The 14,461-nt window shown below is 34.5% G+C and overlaps 1 protein-coding gene across 1 annotated transcript in view; it reads left to right on the forward strand.

Annotated features, from left to right (window-relative positions):
• Window positions 1–11,853: 11,853 nt before the first annotated feature.
• The window catches only part of LOC117324630 (tyrosine-protein kinase Yes-like), a 5,739-nt gene continuing 3,131 nt past the window's right edge, over window positions 11,854–14,461 (forward strand). Inside the window, exons 1-5 of the mRNA XM_033880554.1 lie at window positions 11,854–12,019; window positions 12,244–12,450; window positions 12,797–12,913; window positions 13,918–13,977; window positions 14,309–14,410. Coding sequence (XP_033736445.1) covers window positions 11,854–12,019; window positions 12,244–12,450; window positions 12,797–12,913; window positions 13,918–13,977; window positions 14,309–14,410 — 652 coding nt within the window. The remainder of the gene's footprint in view (window positions 12,020–12,243; window positions 12,451–12,796; window positions 12,914–13,917; window positions 13,978–14,308; window positions 14,411–14,461) is intronic.

The raw sequence follows: 14,461 nt of genomic DNA on the forward strand, positions 1-14,461 counted from the left end.
TGTTACTGGTTGTGTTTTTTTTTGCGTTTTTTTTTTTTTTTGTAATTTCATTGAAAATTCATGTATGTTGTACCACTCTTTTTGAGCCATCATCTGTCAACATTTCCTTTGAATCGCTACTAGTCATGAATGCCTGAATGGATTTTGACAAAATCTGGTGTGGAGTATTATTGAGCCAAGGAGATCAAATGTTGTATAAACGGAGGGTGTGGCTCCCCTGGGGCCGGAGGGGTAGGACCCAATGGGGAAATTGAGGTAAATGCTTTAAATCACTACTAGCCATAAACAACTGAATGGATTTTGATAAAATTTGGTCAGAAGCATTATTAAGCAAAGAAGAGCTAATTTTGTATAAACAGAGGGTTTGACTGCCCTGGGGCTGGATGAGCAGGCAGGACCCATTAGGGGAAGTATAACTTCAAACATTTTTTTCGGAAAGATAGCTCAAAAAGTAGGTTTTGGTTTTGGTTTGTTTTATTTAACGTCCTATTAACAGCCAGGGTCATTTAAGGACGTGCCAGGTTTGGAGGTGGAGGAAAGCCAGAGTACCCAGAGAAAAACAACCGGCCTACAGTCAGTACCTGGCAACTGCCCCACGTAGGTTTTGAACTCGCAACCCAGAGGTGGAGGGCTAGTGATAAAGTGTCAGGACACCTTAAACACTCAGCCACCGCGGCCCCTTCAAAAAGTAGGTAAATATTGAGAGTATTTTGCCAAACACAAACACACGACGTTGTAAGAGTTGTCCCCCTTGAACGCAGATTACTCAGCGCGCGTGAAATGCTATGTAAGATAGATTTATATTAGCTATCTTACATGGGCAAACTCTATCCAACATGGCGAGATAGGAGAGAAATATTATTCCTGTGCTGTTTATCTAAGTGTTTAGGATCTGCCTGATTTCAACGGGGGATGTGCGAGTTTCTGGTAGGGATATCCCCAACCACTCTCGCATCTCCCTCACCGTTGGATCTCAGAATTCCATTTGAATAAAATATGTAGCTTTTAATATACTGTTAGGTGTATATCATTTTTTACACAGGGATGTGCATTTCTGCAGATTAAAAAAAATGTTCTAATTATGATATTGATGATATCAATACATCCAGTAAGTTATACATGTAGCTACATTCAGATCCCACTAACATAAATTAACATAATATATACATACATATGTATCATGCAGTTACAGTTATGTATATGGTACATATACTATTGCGGAGAATATTTGATGTAATGTAAGTTTGATATATATACGAAGTTCCATTTCAAATTTATTGCTAAGACATTCAATGCCTAATATTATTTTGAGCTAAAAAATCTACGTCATTGAGTGCTATATGCTAAAAAGAAAAGGTGACAAGTTTTCCCCTTGTCTCAATCCGATGTCGCACGGGAAAAATCTTGATTGTTGACCATTTAAGTTATTTTAGACTTAATTCCTTGGTACATATTATATATAACGGTGTACATCTTACCAGAGACCTATATACTATATAGTATATAGGTCTCTGATCTTACCATTCACATTATTAACTAATAACTTATTCCACAGGCCTGCTCTCCAAACTTTATCAAATGCTTTCTCAAAGTCTATGAATACACAACAAAGCTTTTTTCAACATGTTTGTAAGGAAAATTAAAGAATAGAATACAAAAATATTATCTAGCGTTGAGTACTTCCTTCGGAAGCCAGCTTGGTTTTCCGATATAACATTATGTTCTTCGGAGTACCTTTGGAGTCTTTCATTCAATATACATGTAAATAACTTACCAAGACAACTGGTCTATAGTTTTTAGTGTCATTAACTGAGCCTTTATTCTTATATATTGGAATTATAGAGCCCTTTATCCATTGTTCCGGAATCTTACCACTATTGAAAGAACATACCACGCCGAATGGGATGGGTGGTCCACCATGGCCGGGAACTATTATTCAACGGGGCTCAATTTACCCCCTCCGATCTCTTATCTTCTCCGTCTCAACCACGACCCTCTTCGACGTCACTACTGTACATGTACCTCCAGCTCCCGCCCCTCCTCCGATCCCAGCAGTAGCTTTTCAGATGATGACCACATATGTCAGTCACAGGGACTTGAGAACTTGTTAAAGTCTACATGTATTTGGACCTCCCCTAATGTGTGTAGCACATTTTCAGACATTTTGGGAGGCTAGATTAAAATTCGGAAAAAATGACACTTTAATGTTTCTTTAAATACTTGGCAATGGTATGGTGTTTCGATAGAAAGAGCGAAAACGCGATGACGAAGGAGCGAAGGAGCGAAAACACGATGGCAAAGGAGCGCTCCTTCGCGTTTAGATTGAAGGAGCGAAGGAGCGATTTTAGAAATTTGGCCCTAACGGAACACCACTGAATTGGCATAATCAAACCAATCTATAAAGATAAGGGAAACCCAGAAGATCCCGATAACTACAGAGAAACCATCCGTATAAGTTGTTTAGGGAAATTATTTACATCCATCACAAATAGCAAGTTGAATAATTTTGAAACACAAAATCATATAATGTCTATATTAGTCCGGCAGGATTTCAAAAGAATCACTCTACAGTCGACAATATTTTCATTTTGCTGATGTTAATTTCATTGTACTTGAATAGCGATAAAATTGTAATGTACATTTATTGATTTTCGTAAAAACGCTTGAAACCATATCGAGAGCTGGGCTATGGATGAAACTGCAAATATATAATTTTAAAGGAAAATGCTATAGACTTATAAAATATGTATCAAAATATCAAATCATGTGTAAAATACAATGGGGAGATATCTGATTCCCCTCGTGCTTAATCGGGGTTAGGCAAGGGGGAACTATCTCGCCCATATTATTTTCTATGCTTTAAAATGATCTAGAAATGTTTTTCAAATCTCTGAAAAGTGTTCCTTTACAAAAATGATCTCCGAAGAATTTTCAGATGAAATAATGTTTGTCCTGTCAAAGTATACGCTGATGATGCTCTTCTCTTTGCTGAAACGCCAAACTGTTACAAAAAGCAATGGATATTTTCCAGAAATATCGTGAAACTTGGAAATTGAAAACCAAAATTATGATTTTTTTGCAAACCTAACCGTAACTAAAATCTTGAACTTCGTCTAAAAGATTCCGACAAAAATGTCGACAGTTTTACATACCTGGGTGTAGTAATTGATTATAATGGAAACTTTGTACAGTCAAGGAATAGACTTATTGAGCAAGCACAAACATCATTATTTGCGTTGTATGCAAATTCGTATTTTTTTTTATTCCAATTCATATACAGCTCTTCATTTTTGACTGTAGTTGAGCTAATTTTGCTATGGCTTCGAAGTATGGGGATTTGAAAGCTGAAACACATTGGAACAAATCCACCTGAAATTTTGTAAGAGAATGTTAAAAGTAAGATCTAGCACTGCATCTTTTATGGTTTATGGCGAACTCAGTCGAATTAAGTGTCAAACTTAGAATGGCACGATTTTGGAATCATGAATCTTATTTGTAATGAAAATAAATTGAGTAGTATATTACTTAAATTACCACTGAACCAGCACGACGCCAGAACGTATTACTTTAAATGTATTAGAAAGTAAATTTTATGATTTTTAATTCAAGATGGATCCGTATAGAGAGAGGGATTACAAGTGAGTGCGTTTTTTGCTAAAATGTACATTGTATTCATAAAAAGTTTATTAGATGGCGTTGAAAAATATTGAAATGGTGCACTTATTGTCGATTTAAAATTAATATACCAACACAAGTTGATGACATGACATTGTGTCTGCTTAGTACACAGCGCAAAAGATTACAGAATATGCTCGAGATATGTAAATTGTATTGTAAACTGTGGCGCTTTACACAAAATAGAAACGCAATATTGATGCGAATTTATATCTTTACGAGCATCTTCTCCCATTGGTTAAGGATATAACACATGTTGGTATGATGTTAAATTATAATTTTAATAGTATTGAACGCACAGTACATGTTCGTAATGAATTTAAAAGTGGTATCATGACCTTAACTAAAAGTGGAGCTCATGTGCGTTAAATCCTCTATCTATCGGTAAAATAATTAAATCAAAAGTTAACGTTTCGGCACTTTATGGGTGTGAATTGTGGTGTCTACCAAAAAGTTGAATTTCAATGCTAGCAAGATCACAGCGTTTTATTTTAAAATCTATTCAAGGGTTTCTTGGATGATACTAAGTAATTGTTGCTCTTGGTAGATCGTGTAACCTAGAAAGAACTTGTATATCATATCTTGTATTTTTACTCGATTATTTATGGCATATACATGTACTGTATATGGAGACCAATATGTATAATAACGGGTTCCCTTCGTGCTGAGTGAGTGGCATGTCGTTTTTATCGATTAGCATAACGTGCTATCATGTTTATCGGTTAGTTTTACCTACTCTATCATGTTTTTATCATGTTTATGTAGCATGAGGACGAACGGCCGTGATTGAATAAACAACAACACACGCCCTGAAGTATGCAAGTTCTTTATTAGAGAACACAACCTGGCACACAATGTGGAATCTATCTCTGGTCAGACAGATGTATTTCAAATAATGAAACAAAAATTACCTTTATCTGACAGTTCTCTGATCATATTTCTATGTACAATGTACGTAATATGTCACATATTGGTTGTAAAAAGTTTGTTCATAATTTATGTAGATCTACAAAACTAGTAAAATTCAAGTAAAAATACGTACAATTACGACAGGTAGATTCTACTACGAAATAGAAAGGACAGGATATTTCATCAATCTAGGTCCATTTGAAGTGCCTTTCATACAACATGCAGATTACTCAATTTCTACCCTGCTGGCAGTGGTCCGATTTATGGATATCCATAATTCAATTCCTAAAAGTATACGTGCTATGTCCTAATATTTGTAATAGATTCCTTAAAGTATACGTGCTATGTCCTAGTATTTGTAATAGATTCCTTAAAGTATACGTGCTATGTCTGGTATTTGTAATAGATTCCTTAAAGTATACGTGCTATGTCCTAGTATTTGTAATATATTCCTTAAAGTATACGTGCTATGTCTCGTATTTGTAATAGATTCCTTAAAGTATACGTGCTATGTCCTAGTATTTGTAATAGATTCCTTAAAGTATACGTGCTATGTCTGGTATTTGTAATATATTCCTAAAAGTATACGTGCTATGTCCTAGTATTTGTAATATATTCCTTAAAGTATACGTGCTATGTCTCGTATTTGTAATAGATTCCTTAAAGTATACGTGCTATGTCCTAGTATTTGTAATAGATTCCTTAAAGTATACGTGCTATGTCTCGTATTTGTAATAGATTCCTTAAAGTATACGTGCTATGTCTCGTATTTGTAATAGATTCCTTAAAGTATACGTGCTATGTCTGGTATTTGTAATAGATTCCTTAAAGTATACGTGCTATGTCCTAGTATTTGTAATATATTCCTAAAAGTATACTTATATATATAATAAAATAAAAAGTCAAACACAGATCTGCTGTCTCCCTAGTACTTTCGCGGCTACATTGTGCCGCTCTTCAGAGGATTATATATATATATGAAAACTTTAAAGGACGTTGTGCATTCAACACGGCATTTTCGCTAACGTTTTCAGGCCTTGCTGGAATCGGAAAGCAGGGTGGTCAGACTAACAAGGTTTTGCTCTACATGTACATAGTTGTGTCAAGACCCTGACCACGGAATTGTCGGTTGTACCTCAAACCGTTCGATTTGTAATAGATTTTATCGCATATCAGGCACGTACCCAATCCCTTATATATCATTTGGTACCACCATTGTTTTTCTTTACTTATCTACATTCTTTAAATAGAACGGGGAAAAAAGAAACATTTTATTTCTTAAAACATATTTTTATGGCAAAAAGGAAAGACTATGATTCGTTTAATAATGATTTTTTTCTATGTGATATTTTGAGGGAAGTTGACCGTTTATATTTCCAAACACTTAATTTTATAGTCTATACAGTTAGGTTAATTACATAGCATACAATCATTGTCGTAGACTATTGAACAGAGGACTTATATGTACTCACATAACGAACACTATCGGTCCATCTTTCTAATCAACTGAGCATGGCGTTAATGTATGGAGCTAATCATAGCAGAGGGTGGCATTCAATTAAATACCATTTGATGTGTTTTGGTAGCGAGCTGAATACGTAATGTTATATGATATTTATGGTTGGTACCGTTTGTTTTCCTACGGGGTTACGATCAACTGATCTGTGGTTAGGTTACTATATGAAAGGCATTTTCGAAATTTGCGTACCACCAGACGAATATTTTGATTATTAATGCTATTTTTGTGGATTATAAACCTTCGTGGAGGGGGAAACTAACATGATATTCTGGCGTGGGAAATAAACTGTGTTTAATCTGGAAATATCAAATTGGATCGTACCAGAACTGACGTTTATCAACTTAGATACTCCTAAATTTCTTCATACGCTGAAGAACTACAGAAACTAAAACTTCATTTTGCTGTTGGAATAACACTGTGTCTAGTTTGTTCAGGAAATCCGAAACGGTTTTCCCTTTTGAGAAAAATATGGAATGGACTCGTGGCATCCTATTTGGATTAGTCTTTCGGCGGTGACGTATGAAATTATTCGATCATGGATTTTAATAACAAATATAAAAAATTCTTTATAAAAAGGATTATTTTTTCACAGGACGCTGCCATTCCGTTAGTTGATTTGTGTACAGCTCAGTAAGGATGTCATTAGAAGTTATCCAAAAGTCAAGAGGTAAGAAAGATTGGTATATAGAAAGTCATTTATATAATGACAGGTTAATAATTGAGCGGGTGTCGTCTATTACCAGTAACAGTGCCGATATATATCTTGTTCACATGTAAATTTCACACCTCTGTACACTTACATAGATATATTGGACACGGTCGGATAAACAGCTATTTATATGTAGATATGGTTCACCTAGTACATTATTAAAATGTCTGATATACCCAATTGTTATACTTAATATATATATTATTAGACTAATTAACAAATAATTAACAAAACTTCTAATGAAATACTTGTCAATTCCCATACTTTCATGATTAGCTTCGTGTGCGACTTACTAAGTACTTTCTCGCGATTGATAATTCGGCCAAACACACCAAAATACGTATTACCTTTCAATCAACAAATGCCTCTAGAGAGGACTGTGGATGTTTGATTTGACCTGGTTGTTACGGTTCATCACTCACGATATACGACACTGTTAATAAGGTTTAGAAATACAGCCATATAACGAGTGGGACATCGCATACACATAATATGACGATGCGACATCATTTTTGTGACACGTTCAGAATATACATATATATCGCATATAACCGTCTGTTATCAAGTGAAGTCAAGTATACCAGTTCAGTTCATGTGATCAGTTCAGTTCATGTGAACAGTTAAGTTCAGTTCATGTGACCAGTTCTGTTCATGTGAACAGTTCAGTTCTTTATTACTTTGCACCGCTTGGTTCAGTGTAAACAAACACTACAAATTATATACAGTTACAACAGTGAAGATAGCTATTTCAAATTACAATTACATTATCATATTACATTTATCTATTAATCTCACATCACATTCATATATTACTCTCGGAATTCATTTATCTATCACTCTCACATTACATATACCTATTACTCTCACATCATATTTATCTATCATTCTCACAGTACATATACCTACTCTCACATTATATTTATCTATCATTCTCACATTACATATACCTACTCTCACATTATATTTATCTATCATTCTCACAGTACATATACCTATTACTCTCACATTATATTTATTTATCATTCTCACAGTAGATAAACCTATTACTCACACATTATATTAACTTTCATTATCACCGTAAATACACCTATTACTCTCACATTAAATTTATCTATCATTCTCACATTACATATACCTATTACTCACATTATATTTATTAATCATTATCACAGTACATATACCTACTCTCACATTATATTTATCTATCATTCTCACAGTACATATACCTATTACTCTCACATTACATTTATCTATCATTCTCACAGTACATATACCTACTCTCACATTATATTTATCTATCATTCTCACATTACATATACCTACTCTCACATTATATTTATCTATCATTCTCACAGTACATATACCTATTACTCTCACATTATATTTATTTATCATTCTCACAGTAGATAAACCTATTACTCACACATTATATTAACTTTCATTATCACCGTAAATACACCTATTACTCTCACATTAAATTTATCTATCATTCTCACATTACATATACCTATTACTCACATTATATTTATTAATCATTATCACAGTACATATACCTGTTACTCTCACAGTATATGTATCTATCACTCTCACATTACATATACCTATTACTGTCACATTATATTGATCTATCATTCTCACTACATATACCTATTACTCTCACATTACATTTATCTATCATTCTCACAGTACATATACCTACTCTCACATTACATTTATCTATCATTCTCACAGTACATATACCTACTCTCACATTATATTTATTAATCATTTTCACAGTACATACACCTATCACTCTCACATTACATATACCTATTACTCTCACAGTATATGTATCTATCATTCTCACAGTACATATACCTATTACTCTCACATTATATGTATCTATCATTCTCACAGTACATATACCTACTCTCACATTATATTTATCTAGCTCTTTAAAAGTAATATAAAAAAAAATACGAAATTGATAACATTTTAGGTGTATTCCCCCTCCCATGCTATATATTCACTTTTGTTCACACAAATTTTGTTTTTCTCGACTTACCTTCAGGGATTGTTGCAGTGTTGTATTCATTCTTCAGCATATAATGTAATATATTGTTACTAGATTCCAAAAGGGCAATTACGTTCGTAAAAATAGTCAACTAGGAATGTCTCGCAGTGGAACACAACTATATATCATGGTTATTAAGCAAGCCGAGAGACCGGTCAAAAAATGTAGATCTCCGGACAAACATATAAGTTGACGCCGGACGGACAGCGCCGCCATGACATAAGCCCCCCCCCTGTATTTTTGTAAGCTTTATGGACCAATTGCCACATTATCGGAAAACTAATCTGAATTAATATGACCAGCAACATTACAAGATAAGTTTCAGAGGAACAGTCTGCTTTAAGAAGAGACGAGTCTGGGTTTTCTTACCAGTAAAATAATTTTGAATTTCTTTCCGAATTCAAATTTTCAATAGATCGCGATCGTCGTTTGACATATGCATGTATATAAAGATTGCTATCTGTAAATGATTTGACGTGTTAGAATAGATTCTTTGTAAATAGATAGAAATGACTCATCACCTTCCCTGGTTTCTAGTTAGATTCATACACATCCTTGGTCACTTTCTGTCACCTACTTTTTATAGGAGATGAAAACCAATCCACGTCACTACATTGTTGAAGAGAAGAACCACTTTTCTTTTCATTTCAATGCCAATGTGTTTGACTTTCTGCATGATATTAAAAATTGGAAACGGTAGGGGGTTAAGGTGAAGTCATTATTTTTGAGAAATGATAATGTTTATCAATATACAATTGTACATATGTTTTGTAAAGCTACCAGTTAGAAATGAATATTTACTATAAAAGTTTGAATTCTTACTCATATACATTAACTGAAGAAATTTCCGAGGAGAAATTGTCATCAGCCATGTGACCAAGCGTGATCTTCTGATTGGATATCTTGACATCCTTACCTCGTTAGTACGAGGCTATTTAATTATCCCCCGCGAAACGCGTTTGTGGGGGATATTAAATTGGGCTCCGTCCGTCCGTGCGTCCTTCCATGTGTCCGTCCGAGATTCTTTTCCGGGCTATAACGCCATAACCGTTCAATGCAGCTCCTTGAAACTTTCTGTATATATCAGACTAGTGCCCTAGTTGTGCCTTTTGCTATTGCGGACCTTCCATTTTCGGTATTTTTTTCTGTCACCATGGAAACTTAATAAAAATACCAAATTACTGTTTCCTTAATAACTCTTACTTTGAGCTTGATATATACATGTATTTGGGTTTTCATACCCACTGCGGGCGCGGGGGATAATGCCAAGCTTTGCGGCTCCTTGTTAGAATATGTAAATAAGGTACCGGAGTTTAGTTTAGTTTATTCAACTTGAAGCCTTACGGCTCATAAGTATAACATAGAAGCATCAACATACACATATATACAATACGTAACTAATTGTTATAGAGGATGAACAAAACAGTAGGCGTAACTGGTGAAAAGCATCCGAAAACATTGATTTTAACAACAAAAACACAATCAGAGTATTCAGGGGGGTGGACAAAATAATAAACATAACTGGAGACAAGTACCTTAAGTCATTAATAAAAAGTAAATAATACAGTTTGTAAGAGTAGATAGATAGTAGTTACCAAACAATAGGTATAACTAATATAAGTATATAGGATTTTTCAAATGCAAATATATACTTCGTGAGAATAATTACATGATGAACAAACAATATATATAAATAGATATAAATAGAGATAAGTAACTAACATCGTTAATACAACACTAAATACAAAGTGTACATAATTTAGATGAATAGTTAGGGTATGAACAAAAAATAGGTATAGCTGGAGATAAACACGTACAAACGATATTGATCTATACTAAAGGTTGGAATCCCGACCGTAGTGAAACCTGCCTATCATAGCTGGTATCAGACTGGTCAAGACTGGGTGATAAGGGTAATTAGATTCCCCCAAGATAATTATGCATGCAAGTCTTATCTGTGCCCACTTCATTCAGACTAGACTGGCCACCAGACTCTAAGTTGTTTTGTAGCTAAATTTTAAAACTAGATTATCTCCCCCTAGTTTGAAACTTAGGATCAGACATATCCTAGGGACCAAAATTATAAAGGTCAAATTCATTTATAATTCTAATATTCTAGAGACCGCGGGCCAGTCTACATTCAGACTGGAGAAGTTGCGTTGATAAGGTTTGTTTATCTGAGGGAACATAAAAACTAGCTGGTGCTTTGAGTATAGATTTGCACATGTGTGTCGTTGAGAAGCAGACATGAGATGTCCGGTGATACAGTTTATTTAGTAGACTGGCACCCTGTCTCTAGAATATTAAAATTATAAATGAAATTGAGCTTTATGATTTTGATCTCTAGGATATGACTGCCCAAGTTTCAAATAAGGGGCAGATAATCTAGTATTATAATTTAGCTTGGTAATTCTTAACAAAAAGAACCTCGGGTCTGGTGGCCAGTCTGTTTATTTAGGCATGACATGACAAATCTCCAAAAGCTTTAAGTGAAGCCCTGCACGTGTGTTAGATTGACTGTGTTGGGATGACAGGCAGACCCCAAATCTGCTGTGTAAACATGCCTAATATTTCATATTAGACTATAATCAGTTATATAATATGATTGTTGATATATAGGAAGTAAAATGCTGTGGCAGAGAAAAAGTTGATAATGACAAAACATGATAAATATACCACCATTTCTTGTCTTTCCATTTTGTTGCCACACCGGCATAGTGTGCAGCTCGAGTTTGAAAAGTTATGAAGGAGATAGTATTGTCGTTCCTGCTATACTATATATATTGTTGTGTTCTTATCATTATGCAAACATGGCTTCCTAACAATTTCCCATTTTTATTACCTTCTCAAACATCTTGTTTGAAATACGTTATTAGGATTCGCCAAAAAGTACGTTCCTTCAGTGTCAGTATCTATATCGTCATATCAAAAAAGATAATAATCTTTATGTTTTTTCTAATGTAGGTCTGTAACTAAACATAAATAAAAATGGACAAGACGAAACCCGGAGGGGCCAATAAGGGTAAGGTAAAGGTGAAAAACACAACCAGTAAGACGGGAAAACCCCAGAAACAGATTGTGTTTCCCGAAGAGGATTACAACATGCCCAGCAATAGGCAGTCCCCGGACGGTTACACCACCGAAGTCCAGACGGGTAAGTTGTTACAATATATCTAATTGCATATATCCCTTGAAACAGAAAAAAAGTTGTATTGTCATGTTTTAGCCACATTACATTGCATGAATGTGAAAGGAAAGGAAGGGGCATTGTAGAAATCGGCTTTGACGCAATACTACAATGATGTTTGATATGATGAAACAAAAATAGACTTAGAAAGTCCCAAGTTATTCACCTTCAACACTACAATTCGGTTATAGATGCAAACACTCAAAAGAAAAAAGTAATAGTAGCCAAAAACAGCCATCCAAAGACACAAACCACGAAGAAGCCAAAGAAAGTAATAAAACCTGCCGAAATGCCACGAGATGATGTCTACACGGAGGGGAACTTGCTTGCCGTCGAAAATGACCCCAAAAGTAACGACAAGTTATCCTCAACCGGAGGAAATTCTGGAGACAAATCAGGTAGGTATTTTAAAGAAGGTCCAGAAGAAAGCAAGAAACGTATTGATGTAGGATGGAATGTAGGAGGGCTGGCATAACCTGCTTTTCGGTGACATAGTTAAGAACATACAGACTGTTCTTAATGAATATAACTCAATTTGCTTTGCAAGGAGCTAATATCTTGGGTTTCTTTTGTACAATCTTTATATATAATACATACAATACATGTATTTAGATATAATACATACAATCTTTAGATATTATACATACAATATTTAGATATAATACATACAATATTCAGATATAATACATACATATTTAGATATTATACTTAAATATGAGAAAATAACGTTTACCTTAATTACAGTCCGATCAACCAAAGTAACGACTACAACGAAGCGAAAGAAACCCAGCGAGGCACCACCAGCACAAAAAGATAGAGCACCACCACCAAAGGGACCCGATCCTTCAACTGCCTCACCAGGTTTGTTTAATGGATTAAGATGTTTAAGACATACTCTGATTAGAACTCAGGCACATGAACTTTCATTTTCGCCTTTCCCCAATCTTAAAGGATATATATCTCATTGACGTAACATTACATCCCTTTATACAGATTTTGACGTAACATTACATCCTCTTATACAGATTTTGACGTAACATTACATCCCTTTATACAGATTTTGACGTAACATTACATCCTTTTATACAGATTTTGTCGTAACATTACATCCCCTTATACAGATTTTGACGTAACATTAGATCCCTTTATACAGATTTTGACGTAACATTACATCCCCTTATACAGATTTTGACATAACATTACATCCCCTTATACAGATTTTGACGTTACATTACATCCCTTTATACAGATTTTGACGTAACATTACATCCCCTTATACAGATTTTGACGTAACATTACATCCCTTTATACAGATTTTGACGTAACATTACATCCCTTTATACAGATTTTGTCGTAACATTACATCCCCTTATACAGATTTTGACATAACATTACATCCCCTTATACAGATTTTGACGTTACATTAGATCCCTTTATACAGATTTTGACATAACATTACATCCCCTTATACAGATTTTGACGTTACATTAGATCCCTTTATACAGATTTTGACGTAACATTACATCCCCTTATACAGATTTTGACGTAACATTACATCCCTTTATACAGATTTTGACGTAACATTACATCCCTTTATACAGATTTTGACGTAACATTACATCCCTTTATACAGATTTTGACGTAACATTACATCCCCTTATACAGATTTTGACGTAACATTGCATTCCCTTAATCCCTTTAACAAAGCCATACAATATCTCTGCGCTTTATACTTAATGATATGTATATCTTACACATATTGATATATAGCATGTACATATATTCATTGTTTCAAATATCAACAACAGTTTAGGCATTTGGAATCGTTCGATACTGTAGTACATGTGACTCTTTGACTTTTTCAGAAATAAAACAACCCAAACTAAATAAATCGAAACCAACGAGTAAGCCAAGACCAATTGCAGGTAAGTGTGTAATTATATATCATACTCGCATCCCTGTATTTAGTTTTTTCATACATCATACAGACAGCGTTGACAGCCATTTATAACTGTGCAAAACACAGAGAGTATTGCAAGTAAAAATTATATTGCGTGGGCGCAAAACGAACTGTATAAACGCACACGTAATATATGTCATTAACAGTCCTTATTTGCGAGAAAAGAAGGTACAGTTATTTTAATTATTCCCTAACCTGATGGGCATTATATTACTAATTTTATAGAGTAAACATATACTATTCCTTTTGTCCAAGGTTAACACTCTTTATCATTTTACTTATTTCATATTTGATAGCGAGCATGCCTAATTCGGTGTCCAGTGTGAAGACAAGTGTGACCAACAGGACAGATATAGCACCACAGAAATCACAAAGAACGGAGAAATCTAACGGGCCAGGTAATAATCAACTGTCTCTGAAAGCAGTACAATATTCGGATGGTTTCAGAT

The sequence above is a fragment of the Pecten maximus genome, chromosome 3, assembly GCF_902652985.1.
Source record: "Pecten maximus chromosome 3, xPecMax1.1, whole genome shotgun sequence".
In the NCBI taxonomy this organism is placed as follows: domain Eukaryota; kingdom Metazoa; phylum Mollusca; class Bivalvia; order Pectinida; family Pectinidae; genus Pecten; species Pecten maximus.